This window comes from Volvox carteri (genome assembly GCF_000143455.1).
Source record: "Volvox carteri f. nagariensis unplaced genomic scaffold VOLCAscaffold_6, whole genome shotgun sequence".
NCBI lineage: Eukaryota > Viridiplantae > Chlorophyta > Chlorophyceae > Chlamydomonadales > Volvocaceae > Volvox > Volvox carteri.
In genome coordinates this window covers 688,710-709,039 of record NW_003307549.1, presented here as the reverse complement: position 1 = coordinate 709,039, position 20,330 = coordinate 688,710, and the positions used below count along the sequence as shown (strand labels likewise).

The following is a 20,330-nucleotide window of genomic DNA, read 5'->3' as shown; positions in this document are numbered from 1 at the left end:
CAAGCGTCGCGTGCATGGTATGACACGTTATGTGAAGAATTAGTGTCGATGGACTTTGTCGCGTCGAGTGCGGACCCTAGTTTATTTGTTCGCCGTAAACAAGGCGAGGTTGTATATCTTTTGGTTTATGTAGACGACGTTTTGATTGCGTCTTGGAGCGAGAGAGCCGTTTCAGAAGTAAAGGCGGCTATCATGCGGCGGTTTGAGTGCCGCGACTTAGGAGAGGCAAGTTTATTTTTGGGTCTTACTCTTAAGCGCGATCGAGCGAACAGGGTAATTACCGTTTCTCAGGGGCGTATGGTTAAGGACATTGTGGGTCTTTATGGCATGGCTAATTCACGGCCGAAGTCTGTACCTATGAGTCCTGGAACCGTCTTACCTAATGCTGCAGTGGAAGATCGGCTGGATCGAGAGCGTTTCCCGTATAGCCAGTTAATTGGCAGTTTGTTGTACGTGTCTGGATGTACTCGTCCTGACATTGCACAAGCCGTGGGAGTTTTGGCGCGGCACATGTCGAATCCTAGCAGGTCGGACTGGAAAGCGGCGAAGGAGGTAGTACGCTATTTGGCAGGAACGTCCGATTACGGATTACTTCTAGGTGGTGAACGAGCAGATGAGAGGTTGGTCGGATATAGCGATGCTGACTATGCGGGTTGTGCTGACTCGCGGCGGTCAACGTCTGGTTATGTCTTTACTCTTCATGGTGGTACAGTTAGTTGGGCTAGCAAACTTCAGCGGAGCGTGGCTGCGTCCACTATGGAGGCTGAGTATATGGCTGTTTCGGAAGCTGCTAAGGAGGCTTTATGGTTGCGACAACTACTTGGCGATCTCGGCTACGACCTCAAGCCAACGCAGATCAATTGCGATAGTCAGAGCGCAATTCGGTTGGCGAGCAATCCGGTTGTTTCGAAGCAATCGAAGCACATCTCTGTGCGTTATCATTTTGTACGGGAGCAGGTAGCGCTCGGTACGCTTGTGATGGTAGATTGCAGGTCGGAAGATATGGTAGCTGATTGCTTAACGAAGCCTTTACCAACTGAGAAGTTTGAGAAGCATCGTATAGCGATGAACGTGTGCAAGTCCTGAGCGCGTGGGAGTGTTGGAAAGTGCTCTTAGGTACACTCAGGCTTGACACTTCGGTAGTTTGATTAGTTGCCGTTATCCCAATACGACATCGGATCAGGATTGGCTACGGTATGCTTATATACTGCTTGCGTATCCTTTCTCTCTCTCTCCTTGTGTAACGATATGAGCGAGTGATGTGTTCACTGAAGGACTCTTATCTCTAACAAGCGGTGGCAACTAAATTACCATGGTAATATTTGGGCTGCCCACCGGCGAAAACTAGTGCGAATCAAACCTTTAACAGGGTGTTACTTCCAGTGGGCAAGCACGCGTAAGCCTTCTTATGCACAAAATATCCTTATATTACTACCTATTCGTGTTCAAGTTATTCAGGCCATTAGGATGCTCGCCGGCGTTTTTGTCCTGACGCCTAGGAAATGGTCATGGCCGGGGCCAAAATGCAAATTCTCCACAGCGAAAAGGGCGACCAAAAAAGGGAACATGCCTGCATCAGGACTTGAAACTTGGCACGTGGCCATTACAGCGCCGCTGCGCCAAAGGCTGTTACCCTCCCACCCATTGCGTGGTTCTGACACCGCATAGGGTCCTTCAGCTGTCACCTTCCACGGAGCGGAACGGAACGGGGCCATTCACATTCACACCTTAGAAGACATTCCCAACACGCATTCGTTCACGCACGCAACCCAAACCCCGCTGCACCACACCGAATCCATACCACGTAGCACGTCCACGATGTGAGCTGCGCACGTTCCATGTGACCTTGTGTGTCCGTGTCTGTTTGCCTGTATGGACGTACGCCTTGCACATGCACTGGTGATCGTCGAAAAGTATATAGTACGACATCTCGGACGGAGAAGTACAGACGTCGTTCCATGAACATGTAAATGGGTCGCTGACTGTCTTCTTGCCTTGTCACTCACATACATACATACCGACACACACATAGGGTTCCTTCGGGCACGCCCTACCACTGCGGCAGTGATCTAAAGTCCAACACACTAAAAGAGAGGTGGGTTACGTCGTCGACACAAGACAAGCGGGGCCGTGCTCTGCCACGTTGCGATGTAGAAGCGACGTGCTCCTCCCCAACATGTCCGCATAAGCCTAAGACGTCCCAACACAATGCCCCACCGCCCGGGGACACGGCGGGACATCTCCCGCGTTTCTACCTGGCCCGAATAAAACTGCCGCCTGGCCATGGCCTCATTAAACCGCTCACAGATATTGCCAGCTCAGCTCCGAAACCCAAATTGTTATGTCGTGCGATCCCGCCTGCAATGGTGTATAAGGTTCAGAGCGAGCTGCTCCCCTCCCCCCTACAGTACCCCCCTACAGTACCCCACCAGCCCCGCCAGTACTCAGCACCACCTCACAATCACGGACCTGCCCGGAACATCAAAACTCTTGTGACATACATACATACACAAATTTAAGCATCCGAACCGACCTGACTTTCGGCAGGTTGCTCTCTCTCTCTCTCCCCCTCAGCGCTATATCCGATTTTGCCACGTGGCCATGCGGCCCCTTGCTACAGCGGCCCCCAGCCAACCACATGTACTGCTACTGCCTCAGACTGTAATAATAAAATTATCCTTACCACAGCAGTGGCAGTACAAGCAGTACAAGTAGTACGAGGAACAGCAGCAACAGCAGCAATCTTTATTGAGGTTGATGCTGCATTTCCCGGAGGCGTCGTACGGCAAGCATGTGTTGCCGTACGACCACGGCCATCGCTTTCGCAGCACCCTCATACGAACCGTAACTCCTGCCGTGCATGTGCAGTGATACGGCATGTCGTACAAGCCAGCTGCAGATGGCACCGTCGTCGTCGACATCGAGCTCGCCGCCGCCATCCCGGCGACGCTTCTTGGAAGCTGCGGTCGTTTTTGCCACCATCGTGCGCCGTGCTGTCGCCGCTTCTGCGTTTACCTTGGCTGTGCCATAAGCATCCAGCCCGAGCTGCTTCCGCTGCTGCTCCCTTCCCCGGAGCAACACCCTTCCGTACTTCTGTGCGACTTCCCCCGGTGTAACCTCAATCTCCGGGTTCCCTACACCGCTGCTGCTGCTATTGCCACTGCTATTGCTACTGCTATTGCTGCTGCTAAGCGGCCCCTTAGCCGCATCCGCCTCAAGAAGTGTTCCAGCTAACTGACCAAGCCCCTGCTGCTGCTGAGGTTGTAGCTGCTCCCGTCCCCCCAGATTCGCCCTCATACGACCGCCCGCCGCTGCCGCCAGTACGACCGTCTGCCAACGCGGTAGTACGACACCCGCGCCCGCCACTTCACCTCCCTCTCCTTCTTCTCCACGTCCCCATGTCGACTGCAACCCACTGGGACCGGTATTACCGTTGCCCACCGCATCCCCCCTTCCCCCACCATCACCCGCACCCACGCCGCTCAGCAGCAACTGCCGGCTGCTTCCCAAGCCATCCTCTTCGCCCCCCGGCACCGGCACCTCCTCCGCTCCCCCCTTCTTCCCCCCTGGATCTTCGCCCTCTACCGAGGCCCCCTGCCTCACTCCCTGCGCTGCTGCCTCCCCTCCTTCCTCACCAGGCACGGGCCGCTCCGCAAGAGCCGCCGCCGCCACCATAGCTGCCTCCCGGTCCCCACGCCCGCACACCACACGCCCCTCCAGGAACCCCACCGGGTCGCGCAACACCTTCTGATACACGGGGTTATCGAACACGATGAACCGCGGGTCGGCCCAGTTTGCGCCGCGCAGTACTGCATTTCCCGGGTGCGTGAACATGAATCCCTCCAGGCCTCCTGAAACCCTAGGCCCAGCGCCCGCCTCCGACCTGTCTATCCCCAACCCGCTGCCACCCCAACCCTCCTCCTCCTTCTCCACCTCCTCTACCCGACCAACTGTGCTGGTGGCGCCGTTACCACCTCCGCCCGGTAGCAACGAAACACTACCGCTATCCCCGTTGTCGCTGGCGCTACTGCTACCGCTACTGCTACTGCTACCCCTGTTGCCGCTACCATTGTCACTACCGCTGTCGTGGACTGCACCAGCGCCTGCCCCCCCTTGTAGCCCTGTAGCCCCCCCTTGTAGCCCTGAGAGACCCAGAGCGGGGTTCATGAGGCACATAGCGAGGTTCATGTCGCAGGAGTGGACCTGTGTCGTACGGGCACACACCTCCCCCGGACCGCCCGCCGTCGCCCGCAACAGCCCCACGGACAGCACGACCCCGGCGCCGCCGTGGCCCCAGCTGTAGCCGCACCAGCTGCGGTTCCCGCGGAAACCGGTTTTGAAAGCCAGCGTGCGGCCGCACAGCTCCTGACCGCGGCTACGGCCGCGACAGACGCGGGCGCGGTGCAGGCACCCCTCGGGCGGTCGACAGGGGCAACCTGGTGGCGGGATCGGCGGCGGCAGCTTGCGTAGCGGCGACGGCGGCGGCGGGGGCGAGACCGTCCCAACCACCGCTACCTTTGCGGAGGTACCGGCGGAGGATTGTACGACGGTTTCGAAGCCAGACGCGGTGCTGTAATATGCCGTACCAAGCGCCTCCGTTATGTTGATGGGCGCCTGGCCCCTCCTGCCCCACGCTGGGTAGTCATGCGGCTGTCGCTTCGGCTTTATGACGGCCCCCTTTCCGCTCCACCCGTTATCGATACCGTCGTCCGCGTCTGTAGCAAGTGCGACTCGCCGCTGCCTCGTCCCGCCGCCGCCGCCGCCGCCGCCTTGACTGCGTCTTCGGATCCATCTTGCCGTACGGGCGACGGCGGGGTCGCCCCAGCCCCAGCCATCCAGCTCCCGAGGATCCCATTCAGAGATCTCCTGCTGCGTCAGTACGGCAGAGCTGTACGGCAAAAGATCCTCTCGATGGTGTGCATGGAGCAGGTCGGTCCAGTGGCAGGGAGAGCAAACGGCGGCCAGGGGCGACGGCAAGAAGAAGCCGCGAGCATTATGGTCACCCATGTGGTCGGAGATGGCGTACGGCAGGTTGTGATCGTAGCCGTACAGGAGGCGTTTGACACCTGCCGTACGGAGCCGTGGGAGGACCCGTACACAGAAGGCAGGTAAGGAGGGCTTACGCAAAGGTGGGGGAAAGATGGCCCCCCTTGTTCAGTCCCTCTCTCGGTCAATCATTCCTTTTTCCTTGCCTTCGTCAAATCCACGCACGAACCTCACCGCACCTAGCATGAACCATAGGGTATCATCGTCTCCGAGCAGCATCCACTTGTAAGTGGGGCCATAGTGACGGTGAGCCATAAAGGGAGCGGCTTGCCACCGGGTGTCGCCGGGCTTGCTTTTCTCCGGGCCCGTAATATTCCTGAGGTTGCACCCACCATCGCATGAGCAGGACATCGGCGAGCTCGTTGTAAATTGTGACGGTCATGGCACAGGGTGAGGTGGGATGCTTGGAAGAGGGAAACCCCGGGTTAAGGTGTGCTGCTTCAGGGACAGGGTAGTACGGACTTCAGCGGAGCATGGCGCTGTGGTACGCACCTGTTTGGGAAGTAAGCGTAAGTTTCATTGTGGAGGTGCCCGCTTTGTTTAAGCTCTTCGGCAAGGCTGGCGTTGTCTAGCGCAATGAATGTCCGGAGACCGACCCTACGGATGAAGATGTCAATGTTGGGTCAGTCGGGGGCCGGGGCCGTTGCTGGCAAGGCAGAACCTGCGTATCGGGTGCTTCTCATAGGGTACGCACCGGAGGGGCCTTGATGCAAGCGCCAACTGCAATCTCGCCTGCTCGGTATTTATAACAACGATGAAATCCTCGGGTTTATATACGGGAACGGAAGGATCTAATTTTATTCCATTCAATAAGTTAGTAGCTATTACAATAGTCGTGCAAGTCAAAATTCCGAACAGCGAACCAACCGCACAGCGTGCATAACCTCGGGCCTGCATAAGTTAGTAAAGTTTACAGCATATAAGGGCTACATGTCATGTAACCCTTCGAAACCTAAGGTCAATACCTGATCAGTTCAAGAAGGGCATCGAAGCGTACGGATGGTGGTTAAAGCACAGTCATCCAGGCACAATACCTGAAGCAACCTTTCGCCACATCTATACACGCAATACCTTGTTCACTTTAAAACCAATACTACGAACGCAATATTGCGATCGCCCTGAACAGACAACCTACCAGCGAATAATATCTCCATTCAATTGTCGGGTGCGCAACGCCGCAGTATAGCCATGGAAACCTCAGAAAGCTCCTGCTGCACGTCTAAAGAAGAGAAGGACGCAGCAGATGCGGCTCGATTCGGGCTGCCGGACCCAAGGGAGCTTCAAGATGACCCGGTGCTAGCAGGATGTTGCGAAGAGGACCTGCGCAACATGCGCCGCGCTGAGGCCCTACGTCAAGCCCTCCTAGACGTAGACCGGAGCACTGCGCGTTTGAAGCTCCAGCAGCAAGCGCTCCACGTGCCAGCCCAACAGCATCAGCCGCCACATCAACAACCCGACACGGAAAACCTTCTTAACGCCGAGCAGGAGGAGGAGGAGGACGATGATGGTGGGCCGTAGGCGGTCATATGTGTGCTGTGATTCACGGGCACAGTCAAGAGGATATAGGGGTTCCTTGGTAAGGAGTGGAAATCTAGTTCCCGGACAGCAAGAGGGCCCTGCCTTCATGCCCCTACACAAAACAAAACCTGGCGGTTACCGATTTATTTCCCAACTCCCAGCAATCCGTCCTAACCGTCCTAACCGTCTTTGTCACACCATCGCACTGGTGTTCAGGTCTCCTGTCCGAGCTCCGGCGGAGGCGGCTCGCGGAGCTCCAGCGGCAGGCAGTGGAGCGGCGGCAGGCTGCAGATCAGGGCTATGGCCGCCTCAATGATCTGCCACCTGGTGCCCTGATGGTGGGTGCAACGGTGCTCGTTGCTCCGAAAAGGACTCATCACGTCGCCTCGCATAGACTTGCCCCAAAGGCCAGGGGAAGAGGGAGGGGAAGAGGGGGAGGGGGAGAGGGAGGGGGAGAGGGAGAGGGGAGAGGGAGGGGAGAGGGAGAGGGGGAGAGGGAGAGGGGAGAGGGAGGGGAAGCCCCGGGTTGGGTTCGTGGTGTGAACCACGGCGGGCTGCATGCTGCGGCGAGCTGCACGGAGTAGAGGGGTGATGAGCGGAGACATCACGTACATGCTTGTAAAGCGAAAATGTTCAGCTGCCGATACCTTCAAAACCTGCACGGCTGGAGGTTTTGAGTAGCGCACGTTTGCCCTTGGCTAGCGCGCGGTGGGTATGGGCATGCAACCTCAACCAACGCAATCTTCCAGCGTCAGCATGGGGCCCCCAGTTCGTTCCCTCCCGAGTAACACGAGGAAGGTCCGAAGCAAGCGGGTAAGTAGGTGGCTGGCTGCGGCTGATGGGGGCGGGTTGGGCTGCTTGCTGCCCTGGCCCGGTGAAGTCCCGTTGCTGGGGTGCAACACCCGGGGCATGTACATACATACATACAAACATACAGCCATTCTAACACAACACTATACAACGCAACCTTACCCTATATACGGCAGGAGCGGTTGGAGCAGTTAGATTTTCCCGGAGGGGCTGCTGCTGTGGTGCATTTGGCTGTTGGGGGATGCGAGGTAGGGGCGTACGTACGTATGTATGTATGTTTGTGTGTATGTATGTATGTATGTATGTATGTATGTATGTATGTATGTATGTATGTATGTATGTATGTATGTATGTATGTATGTATGTTTGTTTGTTTGTATGTGCGTGGTTGGGTTGGAGAGAGGGAGGGGTAGATATGTGCAAAGTTAAGGCTGGACTGGGCGGCGAGATGGAGCTAGGGGGGTTGGGTGGGGGGTTGGGAGAGGGGTTTAAGGGGGAAAGGGGGAGAAGCCACGGTGGGTTTGGCGTGTTCCGGCTGTGTACTATGGACTTGTGGATCTTTGCGGGACGAGCTGCCGTACTATGTGGCACCGGGAGCCTGTGCGACCCGGACCCTACATGCGCATGCCAGAGGCACACGCGGCCGCCGGACCCTTGTAACCGTGAATGCCGTACAGTGCCGTACTTCCTGTTACGTTTGTATATACGTGTACATTCGTGCATCCGTACACGTAGGCAGGCGCCATGTTGGACGAGCATCTCACCACGCTGGCTCACCGTTACCGTTGGACCTTCTTTGCAAGGGCGGCGGTTAAGAGAGGGGAGCCGTTGGTGGCGAGATTGAGGTTGGAGGAGTTGCCGGGTAGGTTTGGAAGTTGGAAGTTAGACGTTGGATGTTGGAAGTTAAGGTAGGAAATGTGTGGCGCTGAGCAGCAGCTTTTGCTGATTCCTGCTCTACTCCTCGTTATTCCTCGTTGTTCGCCTCCGGTTATCTCGTTGCCACCGCCGCCGCCGGCTCTACCTCTAGGCACATCCGCACCCGCCGTCAGTCGTCTGCACTCATCCCTTCCTGCCCCCCCCCGCGCACCCGCCCGGGGTCGCAGCGCTGTTGTGCTTCAGGTCCACGGCGCTGGTGGGTCGCGCGGCTGTCTCCCAATTCGGGCCCCCCGGCTGCTTGGTGGAGGAGGAGGTGCGGGAGGGAGGGGGGGAGGAGTAAGGAGGGAGGGGGGGCCGAGGGGGGAGCTAGGAAGGGAGCGGGGAGGGGGAGTTTAGGAAGGAGAGCGCCTGGGGTTAGTGGGCGGAAGGGTACCGCCAGGCGGCTGTCAAGCCAGGCCAGGAACTAGTTGTTGTTCGAAGGCGGCCCGACGTGAGCCAATAACCATTGAGATCGTCAAGGTGATTCGTAGAGGAGGAAGGGGGGGGATGATGATGATGATGAGGAGGAGGAGGAGGAGGAGGAGGAGGACGACGATTTTGAGGGGTTCATTGGTACGAATTTGGTTCGGCACAGTGGTACGGTACCGGCAAGAACCGATCGTTTCGTATACACAACATGGCTTGATGAAAGGCTAACGTGGGGTATGTGGGTTCGTACAGGTGACGTCGTACTTGCGGCGATTGAGGGTTCTTCGAGACTCCGCGGGCGGCGGCGCAAGGTTCAGCGGGCGAGGTCCAAGACGGCGAACTGGAGGCGCCGCAGCCACCGCCCCTGGTACGACAACAAGACCCGGAGGTGGTAGTAGAACGTACGACGACGACGATGGCGACGAGGATGACATTGGCGATGGCGGAGGCGGAGGCAGCGATGTTGAGGTGCGCCTGGGAAGTGCATCGTGCAGCTGTTTGGTTGGCTGGGTAGGGCCCGGAAGTGACGAACTCCATTACAAATGTGCATGTACAGCATGTAAAGGACGGCGCGTACGGCATGTAAAGAGTTTAAGGTACGGCGGTGGGTCTCTGGGTTAAGGTTGGCGTGGAGGAAAGGGAGGAAGAAGGCGATTCAATTTCCAAAGTAAAGGGGCCGTGGTAAAACAGCTCTCGATCGGACTTAGGGGGGGGAGAGCGCAAGGAGGTATCGGAGCTGAAACCCTGTGGGGCACTTACACGTGTGGTGGGAGATCACCGTGTGATTTACTCAGGATCATCAGATATTGTCCGAGGCATTTGATTTGAAATGTTTTAAATTATTCCGGAGCGCTAGACTCCAAAAGAGAGAGGCTGACCGGGACACGCATGCACACGGTGCGCACGGTGGTGCAGGGGGAGGACCAAGAGGACGAGGAGGAGTGGCGGCTCAAGCCCTGTGATGTGTGCGGGCGCCGCTACCCGCATGAGCACGTACGGGCGGTGTACAGCACCTGCCACCGCCGCGACCACAGCGACGGCGGCAGCAGCGGTGATGACGATGATGACGGCGGTGCGGTGGCCGGCCGTCGATAAGACTTTTGAACTTTGCTCCGCTCCTTTCCTCTCTCTCTCTCTCTCCCTCTTTTTCTCTCTGTCCCTCTTTTTTCGACCCCGGTACAACACGATGCTCTACGAGTGGTCTCTTTAAGGCTGTCTGTGTTTCGTAACCCGGCCAACCCGGCCAACTCGTGCTATGCTAACAGGGCCTCACATAAGGCTACAGGATAAACAGCCGCGACCCGCGAGGACGCAACGGCCAACGTCGGGCAATAGTTCACTTTCACGCGCCGTCCAGCTAATCAGCTCAGTTCAGAGGTTTGGAGGCACATGGACGCGGACTTTTATTAAATTATACAAACACCAGAGCCATGTCATGTAACACTTGACTTGTCCAGGAAATTTGGACTTTGTCACGACCTAGACATGCATACAACGTGTGCGGCCGCTTTGTGTTTGTGTGGAAGGTTGGTGCGAAGCTGTAGGTTGTTGTATTCATGCATGGAGCAAGCATGCTGTTGTTGCAGGACGGCACGCGTGCTGCGCAGCTTACAAGAGGCTGAATGTGTGTGAGCTCCATCCCCAGTTCAGCAACACTGCACATATCGTGTGGGCGCTGGAGGCAATGTTGAAGTCATGCGCACTCATGCAGTGCAACAGTGTAACCTTAGTTTGGCGTGACAGCGTGGCGATGTCCAGCGTAGCGACGGACTCATATGACAGACCTGGAAGGCAGCGGGGAGGTCATGACACCTCATGTGCGTTTCGCTAGGAAGCTGCATGCAAACAGGTGCGTGGATGTTTCATATTGGCAGTCGTAATGCCGTACGACATGTATGCGATCCCCGTGGAGACGCACCTGAAGCCATGCTTGGTGGTTGAGTTGCTGGGGGGCACGCGGCTGCTGTGCCGGGGTAACGTCTATTGGTGGCTTAAGTCGGAAGGGAAGGGCAAAAATTCGGCGTCGATTATCGGAGGATGGTGCAGCCCCCGCTACGACAACATTAGGTTTGATAGCGGAAGATGGCGAAAACACCAAACTCTCGCCACAGCCTCATGCGACTATTGCAGGAATGGCCTGAGTTTGCTGCGTACATCGCTGGATGCAACGTGCATGCTGCATGGCTTGGGTTCTGCTATTTATATTGGAAAACTGCAAGTAGAAAGCAAATGAAGAAAACATCCGAGCAAGGCAGGCTTGAACAAGCAGTTTGGCAATTTTAAATCTCGCCTTGCGTGCACACCAGAGAACGAGTCTGCGCTGGCACTTTTCCAAAAGCGTCGGGCTGTTCTCTGTGGCAAAACCTGTAATCAAGCAACCTATTTTGCAATAAGCTTGAACTTCTCGATACTTAAAACAACAATGCAACGGCATGGTCAATATCACGGACTCAGTCAACAGACTGGCACGTCGCGCAATGCCAACGAACCACTGCGCTGCTCTTCCAGTGCGAAAATCCTGCTCTTAGAGCACCACAGATCTTTCCGTACAGCGGCACCAACATTATCCAATGCTCCAGCAGCAAAAACATCCGGAAGTAGGGCAGCAGCAGCAACAGTAGTTGAAACAACAGCAACAATGGCTCGTGATACACTGCTTGCAGCGCCATGACGGCCACCTGGATCAGGTGATGATATGTCCACATCCTGCTCTTCGTCCCAGGCAAGCCGTACGCGACAGGCAATTGTACGGCTTCCATTTGCTCTGTTCACCGTACGCAGAAACCGCCGCTCACAGCAGCTTCTGAATCTCCGACTCAATGCTGGCGGGAGTGGCCATGCTGGAGAAGCGACCCACCACCTCGCCCTGCCTGTTGATGAGGAACTTTTCGAAGTTCTGCAAAAAAACAATCATCATCAGCAGACCGGGGAGTAAGAAATAAAAGAGGAACAGGGGCGACGACACCATGCCGTGCCAGTTTGGTAGCCCTGTGCTCCTTTGCACGACAGAGATAGATGTCGTAAAAAAAACAACGTTCGTGACCCTGAGGCAACCCCACACACTCACCCACTTAATCATCTCCATCATAAGCTGCTTCTTTTGCGACTTAAGAAACCTGCACGTTCAGAGATTTGAGAGGAGTTAGCGGGCCCAAGTGAAGACGGATAGGGCGCACGTAAAGAGCAGGCGTAAAACCAAAGTCCACAAAATGGCGAGTTCGTCAAAGTCATTTTTCCAGTTGATCAACCTCAACAACAGCACATACACGCTCCCACAAGGCAACAGATTGCGACTCCAGCACACGATCAAAGCTCCCCCAATGCTGCGAACACCGCGGCAGCTCGGAATGGATGCAGGTGCGCGCGGGGAGAAGGAGATGGCAGAGGGGCCTTACTTGTAGACGGGCGAGGCGTCGTCGCCATTGACGTTGACCTTGGCCATGATTGGAAAGCTTACGCCGTAGTTCCGGGAGCAGAACGTCATGATCTCCTCTGATGAACCCGGCTCCTGACCGCCAAATTGGTTGCATGCTGCAGGGGAAAGCCAGCATCCCAGTGTGGGTGGGAAGGAGGAAGCGGTCCATGCAGGGAGTTATACGTGTTGCCACTTGCGCTGTGTTCAGCCAACCTTGCTTTGCCCACCGCTATCTACTTACGAAAGCCAAGAATGGTGAAACCGCGATCTTTGTACGAGTCGTAGAGCTGCTGCAGTCCCGAGTACTGCCCTGTGAATCCACATCTACAGCAAGCAAACATTGTCATCAAGGCGCTCACCACCGCGGGTCTGAGACATTTGTGATGTTCGATTACTTACTGTGACGCAACGTTGACAATCAGCACGACTTGTCCCTTGAGGGTGGAAAAATCGAGAGTCTCGCCCTTGTTCGTCAGGGCATTCAACGAGTAGAAATCGGTCGGAGCAGCCATTGTTGACAAGCGTAAAAGGTGAAAAGGGCGAAACGAATTGAATGCCTGGACCTTAAGCAATGCAGGCGTTACCATATACACAATCCCTAAATAGAATAAAGCTGTAAACAGTGTCTCTTATATATTGAGCTCTGGACTATAAAACTATATATGTACGCTGGGCTATTCTGTTCCAGTATGAAAACATGTATGTGTCGTAGGCAATCAAATGAGGGGCCGGGAGAAGGTGCGTACAGGTAGATGCACCAATAGCGTAACCGTACTTGCAGATTATACCATAGCTTGCACAATGATGAATGTACCATATTATTCTGTCTCCAGCCCTCTTCTGCAACTACGCCTAGGTTGGGAAACGAGTTTTCGCTATGGGCGGGAACACTCAGTTCCCCCTGGAAGGCGTTTAAAGACATGCAATACGAAGTTAAATAACAAAAGGGCACAGGCCCTCCTTGCACGTTAAAAACTTTTATTCAGCAGATGATTCAGCCACCCCAGGCAACTTCGATTCTTCGGGTCCGTTTCCAGTTTTGCCCAAGAACAAACAGCTGCACAGCACACCGAGAAAGACGCAAGAAGACGATCACAAAATACACCGAGCCGCCCCTACAAAATGTGCAGCAAAGGATCACGCTCCAAATGCCCTAGCTCGGGAATCACTTAACTGATTACCCTGCACTGCCACGGCATATACCACACAGCAATGCTCTACAACCAACACACCGCAACGGACTAGATGTCCATACAGTAGCCCAAGGCTACTACATCCTATACAATCCTATAGCTTACCAAATTACCCTTGATAAGACATCCTCAGATACGGACGGACACAACATGTTTCTGCAGGCAGCACACGACTACGAAGGGCGGAGTGGGCCTTTCGATTACGCCTATGGGACGTTGCCTCCAGATGTGCTGGGCCGACATCTTCCCAACGCCGTAGTCCGTCCGACGAACGCCCTTTTGTACCATTGTACCAACGGACTGTCCCACCCACTACAAAAGAGTCCAGGTGCCGTACATCTGCGTGTGAAATCCATCACATAACATCAACATGGCAACCTCCGTTCCCCCGCCATATCCCCATTGCCGGCGTTCTGGCAATGACTTGGACAGATAAGACAGAGCTCTCGCTGCTTCAAAGCAACAGCATTGAACGCAAGGCCGAGTACTTGAAAAGGCCTTTGTCTACACCAGGCCCAAAACTTAATATTTACGTTGCCTCACCGCAACTACGACCAAACACAGGCTGCTTCACCACCTCCGCACATCATTCGCCCGGTAACGCATGCACACGACACCGCTATGGCAGGCCCGACGCGTCGCCCTTGGGACCCACACCGCCAAGCTACGGCACATCCTCGACAGGGCGCTTCTCCACGTAAACGCCATGACATCGCCAATTACTGTGAACTAAAACTCCACAAGACCTTGCTTTCTTACCTAATGATTAAACGGTCATGGCATCAGAACGCGATAGATGGAGTTAAGAGATAAATCCACATTGATCGTATCATCCAAGAGCTGCGCCTATTAAATAATCAGCAGACCGAACGGCCTGTAGGGTCCAAGAGGGATCTGTCGTACGAATAACGAATGAGATCGCACCGGGTGGCTGCTAGCGACCCCGACCCCCACCGCCACCAAAGCTGCCAAGAGAGCCCATATATCAGAGCCGCCACCGGCGTGAGGAGAGCTCCCACGCACCAGACCCATCCAAGTCCACACGTTTACTGTACGTGCTCCGCAACAGAGAGGCAATCGTAGCTTATGATGATTCACCCTGTCCGTCAGCCGGGCCGTACGACTAGTTACCGCCAGCATTACCAGTTGCCAAAACTACTTGGCGGATGACCGGCCAGTACTTCCGGGGTGGAATTGCGTGAACCCACGCCCAGCATTGGCCCTCCGGGTCCCTCCCACAACCGTTCCTGGAGTTGCGCGCCAAGCAATCATAGCAAGTCAAAAGCCGTTGGGTTAGAATCACGGCTCCTTTCCACCGTTGAAAACATATGCCCGAACACATGCAAACACACACACGCACACGCGTACCGCGCCAGCACAAGAGCCTTAGTTTAATGCCCAAGAGGCTCCTCCGTCACCGTATCACATTTACCGTAGCATGCATTCACCACTGTCGCTGAGTTAATTAGTTTAATTAGAGTGGCCGTTGCCATTGCCGTTACCGTTACCGCCCAGGCCGACCGCGATGCCCTGCGCTAGCGGTAGGCCGGTGATGGCGCACACCGACGGGCCATCGAAGAACTCCCGGTGCAGCGCCAGCACCGCCTCCGTGCCGCGGGCGCCGTCCACCACCAGCGAGATGTTGGTCTTGGAAGCGCCCTGGCTCATCATGAGCACGTTGATGCCCTCGCGCTGGAACACGCTGAAAGCCTGCAGGATGAAGGGCACCAGAGGTTCAGCCGTGAGGTCATGTGAAGGCATGTGGAGCAGGGGTTTAAGGAATAGAGGGAGACACCCTGGACGCAAATCTGCGCCCGGACCGCTGGGGTGGATATGTATGCTGGCAGGGGTGGACACCAGCTGTGAACATGGTCACCAAAAAATATATATTTATATGTCGCATGTGTGCCTGTCCATTTTTGGTGACCATAGATATATATTATATGTATATATTATATATATTGTTTTATTATTTTTGCGACGCTTACCCCGACCGTCAGTCAGGGTCGTGGACACGGGGAACACTACAATGCGTATCGCTTGCATTCGCGTGACTCAAAACCAATCCGCGGCCGTGATCCAAACATCAATCCATCCCAAGCTCTTTTCCCGTTCTCTCGTCCTTTCTCATCGCTTCCTCTTGATCTTCGTACTCGGCCGCATCGAGACTGCTTTGTTCAAATCCCACACGTGATCCCACTACCCGCAGACTCACCCGCATGAGAATCTCGCTGGTCTTCTCCACGTTGCAGATAAGGGAGATGATGGCCAGGCCCTTGCGGAACGACACCGCGGCCATCCTGTCCAGCTCGGTCTGCACCTGAGACAGCTCATCGTCCGGCGCGCCGGCAATCTTCTTAGGATCTAGCGTTAGAGACACCGACACCTGCAAGCGGGCAACAAGGTCCAGGAAGGGAAGGGGACGGAAGGACAACGCATGAGGGCGGGCGGGACAAAGCGCGGCACGGGTTGGATGCATGAAGACTGGCGTGCGTGAAACGGACGGGATGCGGTGCCGCGGTCGGAGCACAGGACACCGCAAGGTCGGACAATGAACTGCGTGTTGGGACCTGGAGTAGCCCTCTCTCATCAGGGCCAGTTAAATGAACAGACAGACAGATGAGTCCTCAAAAGACGTGCCGAATTCATGCCCGAAACAGGCACCTGAATTCTTACAAGGCAACGCGAAAGCCAGCGCCCGTGCAATATCAACGAGACCCTTCCATTATCTCACCCAGGTCAACAGTAGCGGCACGTACCGCTGGGCGCACTGCCGTCGTTCCCTGCGACCAGCCCCCAGGTTCCAGCCACCCCGCCGACTTTCAAGCCTGTGTACCGGATCGCTGCAACACCACCAACAGCACCACCACCGAAATGCGCGCAAAAATATGCGCGCTGTGTAAACCTCAGCCATACCTAGCATTTCACATATTACAGCTGGGCTAAAGCCGAAAATTCCATGCTGGCCATCCACCTTGACCGCTCGCTCCTCGCTGCCTCTCCGTTTCTCCATTTTCCCCTCTCCGCTCGCCTCTCTCGTTATCTCATACCACCTCTTTCCCCGCTTAGACACCAACAGCTTATCTCACCTCAGAAGTCGCCACCACGTCCACCGAGATCTTGTGACGACGGAATGTGTCAAACACAGTGGCCAGGAAGCCGTACTGGCCCATCATGCGCGTAGAGATGATATCCACCAGTGTCACATTGGACTTTAGCACGATGGAGGTCACCACGGTGCACTTCATGTCGCGCGCCGCCGAGATAATTGTGCCGGCGGCCTCTCTGCAGGTGCAGTGGTTGTGGGACACGGAACGGTGCGAGATATGGTATATTAGGTGGGTATGAAACACGGCCGGGATTTAAAAAACACATCCTGAGCTCATTGCAAGTGGCACTTGATCGTCACAATGGAAAGGACAAACTAATGATTGTTTGATGCAAGTGAACCCGTATCCGATACGGTGACCACAGCTTCATATACACATATACCTACCTGTTGTAAGAGTTCTTGACGCGCACGTTCATCTTGCCGGAGCGGATGGCGGGCTGCATGGCCTGAGGGTGCAGCACCTGCGCACCGAAATACGCCAGCTCGGTTGCCTCTTCGAACGTCAGCTCCGTCACAGGCCGCGTGGATGGCACGATGCGGGGGTCCGACGTAAGCACACCTACGGGCAGGATACGAGTGTATGGGAAGGGAGGGAGACGAGGGGCTCAAAAACGTTGGTATTTTAATATTCATCTTGATGATAGCCTCACCTCACGGGACGGTAAGGACGCGACGCGAGCGCGACGTAAAGCGGCGTAGAAAGCTGGTGGGATGAAACGACAGTTCCGTAAGGGAACGACATGAGAAAGGGTGAGGTCGCTGCGGGAAAGGTCGAGCGAGCAAGCTGGAAAGGACCAGGACGCAGACCCACGAAAGGTATGTGGCGCCCACAAGACGGTGGGGTTTACCTCTCGGACTCCAGGGAACCTACCGGACGATGGCTGCTCTACAGGATCGGGAACTCGCATTCCTATTTAGGACTATCCACAAGGTCACATACTATGAGACTTTTAAACCACATCCTTCTCGGCCAGTACCCCTGGTTGCTATGCATGCACGCTTCCCTGTCCCTATGCTCACCGTCCACATCCTTCCAGACCTGCACTTCAGGCAGCTCCAGAGCAGCGCCCAGCACAGTAGCAGTCAGGTCAGAACCACCACGGCCCAGTGTTGTGACGGCGCCTGGAAGAGCATGCGGTAGAAAGACGCGTAAGCAAGGTGCGGAAAGCGGAGAGGCGAACATGTCATGAAATGCTGAGAATGTGTTAACTGCGGCCAAGTAGCAGCCAGGCGCCGGCAACACCAGGTACCTGTGGTTTGGCCACGGCCCAGGAAGCCAGTCACGATGGGGATTTCCACCGCCTGGCCGGGCTTGGGCGCCAGCGCAGCGGCAATGGCGGGCAGCGACGCCTCATAGATCACATCGGCGTTGGTGAAATCGTCCGTGGTGGTCAAACCCAGCTCCCAGGCGTCGTGCTGGCGAGCGGGGATACCCTGAGAGGAGGCAGACAGATGGAAAGCGTCCAGGAAGCTTTAGGAGACCGTTCTAATCGTTTCATTGTTCCAACACGGCGGACAAGTGCAGGCACCCCAGAGCCATCCCAAGTCCGTTTTCCACAGGGCCACACAGAACGATAAACGAACTATATGGCAAGCTAGCACAGTGCTAGCCAGCTGGCAGGGCTTGGTAACTCCTTCTGGGCCTTATTTGCCTACACAAGCCACAAAAATGTGGAGGCAAACCGGCCCCGCCCGCCTGCTGCGCTGCTTCAGACCGGCGGCACATAGGAAACGGAAATGAACCCTGACAATATACGAAACAAGCAAGACTGCCCAGAGTGATCTGCAAAATGCAAGGGGCATACCTGGGCCCGCAGATAGGATGCGAAGATGCGGGTGGCCAGACGCTCGCCGAATGAAACCAGGCTGTCCTTGGCGCGAGGGGTCAGATCCTAAGGGACAACGGTCGTAAAACTTTGTCAAGTCGCCTTTGCAAACCTGCAAATAATACCAACTGACCTCGTACAGGCAGCTAAACGACTCGGCGGGCGATGAAGGAATCCCAAGGAAACAACAGTGGTAATGTTGTTGCGGTCGGAAGGTTCGACTGAGGCGGGCCCAAAATCAAAGCCCCCTTCGTGCTCTCGAGAAGCCCGTACAGATTACCCGATGCCTACCCCAACAACCTCCTGACGGCAAAACATAGCAACTCTCGTGACAGGCTTACAACAAGATATGTCAGATCACAAAAAGTGCCGCCAGGGCCCCATCAACCCAATACTTATAATAGCCTATCATCTGATACCTTCGAAACATTTTAACGCCGACCCAAATGCTGGTTCGTTTGCCATATCAAGGGGTTCATGTTAGCGGCTTGGAAGCGCCTACCGGCTATGGATCTATTGCTTTTGCCTCCTCTTTGCGGATCCCACCTGCATAATGGAAATACCGATTAGAAGCTGCTGCAGCTCGTTGAGAAGGCGCTCCACCTCATGACGCACCGACGGCTCGATACCCAGCTCGTCGCATGTGTCCAGATGCAGCTTGCGGATGTTCCTGCAAAACCACGCCAGGTATGGTCTTCAACACCTAAATACTCCATTCAATACATTCCAAGCCCGATTTGGCCAACGAAACACACATCAGGATGAGGGCACAGGCAACGGCCTGGTTACCAAGGTAAAATGCGAGCGAACCTGAAGGGTGAATCAGATAGATAGGATGGAATGCCAACTGCCGCCGCACATGCCAGCTACTGGATCCACAAAAACAACATGCACTGCTGAAGAAAGCGCAAAATGCATACCGGGTTCGGCGCTGTGAGGATGGATCTGCAGCCAAAATCATATGCATGCTGGAGGGTAGGACAGCGTACAATTTCTTGTTCGTACGCCCTTGCATGCTGCTTACTTGAGGGGCGCAAGCTCGCTAATGGCGTCAGTGCTGGTCTTCAACGCCAAGTCACCGCTCTCCAGCAACATGTTAGTGGTCTAAATCCATTCCGGTGGCGTGGGTGCAGGAACGAGACAGCAGATGGGAGTAGGTTTAGTACATAGATAATTCCGGAACTGGGTTTGGGAACCTGCCCCAGGTGTCACAGGGATTTGAATATTCAAGCTTCTCTGGTTGACGAAAGGTAATCGGCAGCTGGGCGCGTGCCTTTAACCCCGCTCCCGCCAAGGCACGAATAAAGCAGAAACGTTCCAGACAAAGCGGCCATGTCATTCTTACCTTTCCCATAGCGGACAGCACAACGCAGGGCAGGTATTGGGGGAAGCTGCAGATAATGTCCGCAACCTCCCGCATGCGCTCCGCATCACGCACGGACGAGCCACCAAACTTGTAGACCACATTGACCTGCCGCAGGCAAATACAAAAGGGGTTTATTGGAAGCCGTAGACGGCAATCACGTGCGGAGCGCGTCTCGAAGTTTGAATGGAAGGCGGTGTCCTTCTCGGATTCATAATTAAACAGAGAACCTTTGAAAAAAATTACAATTCAATAATCATGGGGGAAAGAAATAAGCCTGGCTAGCTGTCGATCTTGAACTGTTGCGAAACTCTTCATGATTCGGCCGCTAGAGGGGCCCCTACCTGTGAAACACCCTGACCGGGAGCCCGGTGCTGGCAAGGAGCTTCCACAGCAGCAGCCTGTGCCAACACGCTCAAGCGGCCTGCACTGCGCTTCCTACAAACTCGAGGCGACGGCGACATGAATACGACGCCGGCGGAAGGTAGCACAACAGTGGATCCATTTTGAGGCAAGATAGTTGGTACAGCAACACGCTCTGAGCGTGAAGCAACCTGAGAGCGAAGCGGGCGTTGATGCAGCAACATTTCAATCAGTCGGCGGAGCGTTCTCAGCCTGCAATGTGTAGATCTAAACCAATTCCGAGGCCTATGGCCCTCGGGATTACTACCTCTTGGACCTCTTGGAAAGGAAAGACCCGAGT

The 20,330-nt window shown here is 55.3% G+C and overlaps 4 protein-coding genes across 4 annotated transcripts; 1 reads left to right on the top strand and 3 right to left on the bottom strand.

Moving 5' to 3' along the window:
* Positions 1–3,015: 3,015 nt before the first annotated feature.
* Positions 3,016–5,943, bottom strand: VOLCADRAFT_116399 (uncharacterized protein; the record flags this gene model as incomplete). Its single annotated transcript, XM_002947303.1, has 5 exons — positions 3,016–4,436; positions 4,803–5,066; positions 5,226–5,362; positions 5,539–5,643; positions 5,741–5,943. Coding segments are annotated over 5 exons (2,130 nt in total), but the record flags the coding sequence as incomplete, so codon positions are not given.
* A 291-nt stretch (positions 5,944–6,234) lies between these two features.
* Positions 6,235–9,813, top strand: VOLCADRAFT_116398 (uncharacterized protein; the record flags this gene model as incomplete). The annotated part of the gene is made up of 6 exons (XM_002947434.1): positions 6,235–6,553; positions 6,781–6,902; positions 8,110–8,236; positions 8,478–8,563; positions 8,971–9,186; positions 9,634–9,813. 6 exons carry the CDS (start codon positions 6,235–6,237, stop codon positions 9,811–9,813), a joined length of 1,050 nt encoding a protein of 349 aa, XP_002947480.1.
* Positions 9,814–10,941: 1,128 nt separating this feature from the next.
* gpx2 (glutathione peroxidase) lies at positions 10,942–12,811 on the bottom strand. Its single transcript, XM_002947302.1, has 5 exons — positions 12,533–12,811; positions 12,375–12,457; positions 12,114–12,249; positions 11,786–11,834; positions 10,942–11,614 (listed from the first exon to the last, which is right to left on the bottom strand). The coding sequence occupies exons 1-5, from the start codon at positions 12,718–12,720 to the stop codon at positions 11,510–11,512; spliced, it is 561 nt and encodes a 186-aa protein (XP_002947348.1). The 5' UTR covers positions 12,721–12,811; the 3' UTR covers positions 10,942–11,509.
* Positions 12,812–14,796: 1,985 nt separating this feature from the next.
* Positions 14,797–20,181, bottom strand: VOLCADRAFT_87637 (uncharacterized protein; the record flags this gene model as incomplete). The annotated part of the gene is made up of 11 exons (XM_002947301.1): positions 14,797–15,036; positions 15,542–15,712; positions 16,416–16,611; positions 16,823–16,997; positions 17,459–17,560; positions 17,689–17,872; positions 18,244–18,309; positions 18,811–18,934; positions 19,289–19,368; positions 19,610–19,735; positions 19,972–20,181. Coding segments are annotated over 11 exons (1,674 nt in total), but the record flags the coding sequence as incomplete, so codon positions are not given.
* Between the last annotated feature and the right edge of the window lie 149 nt (positions 20,182–20,330).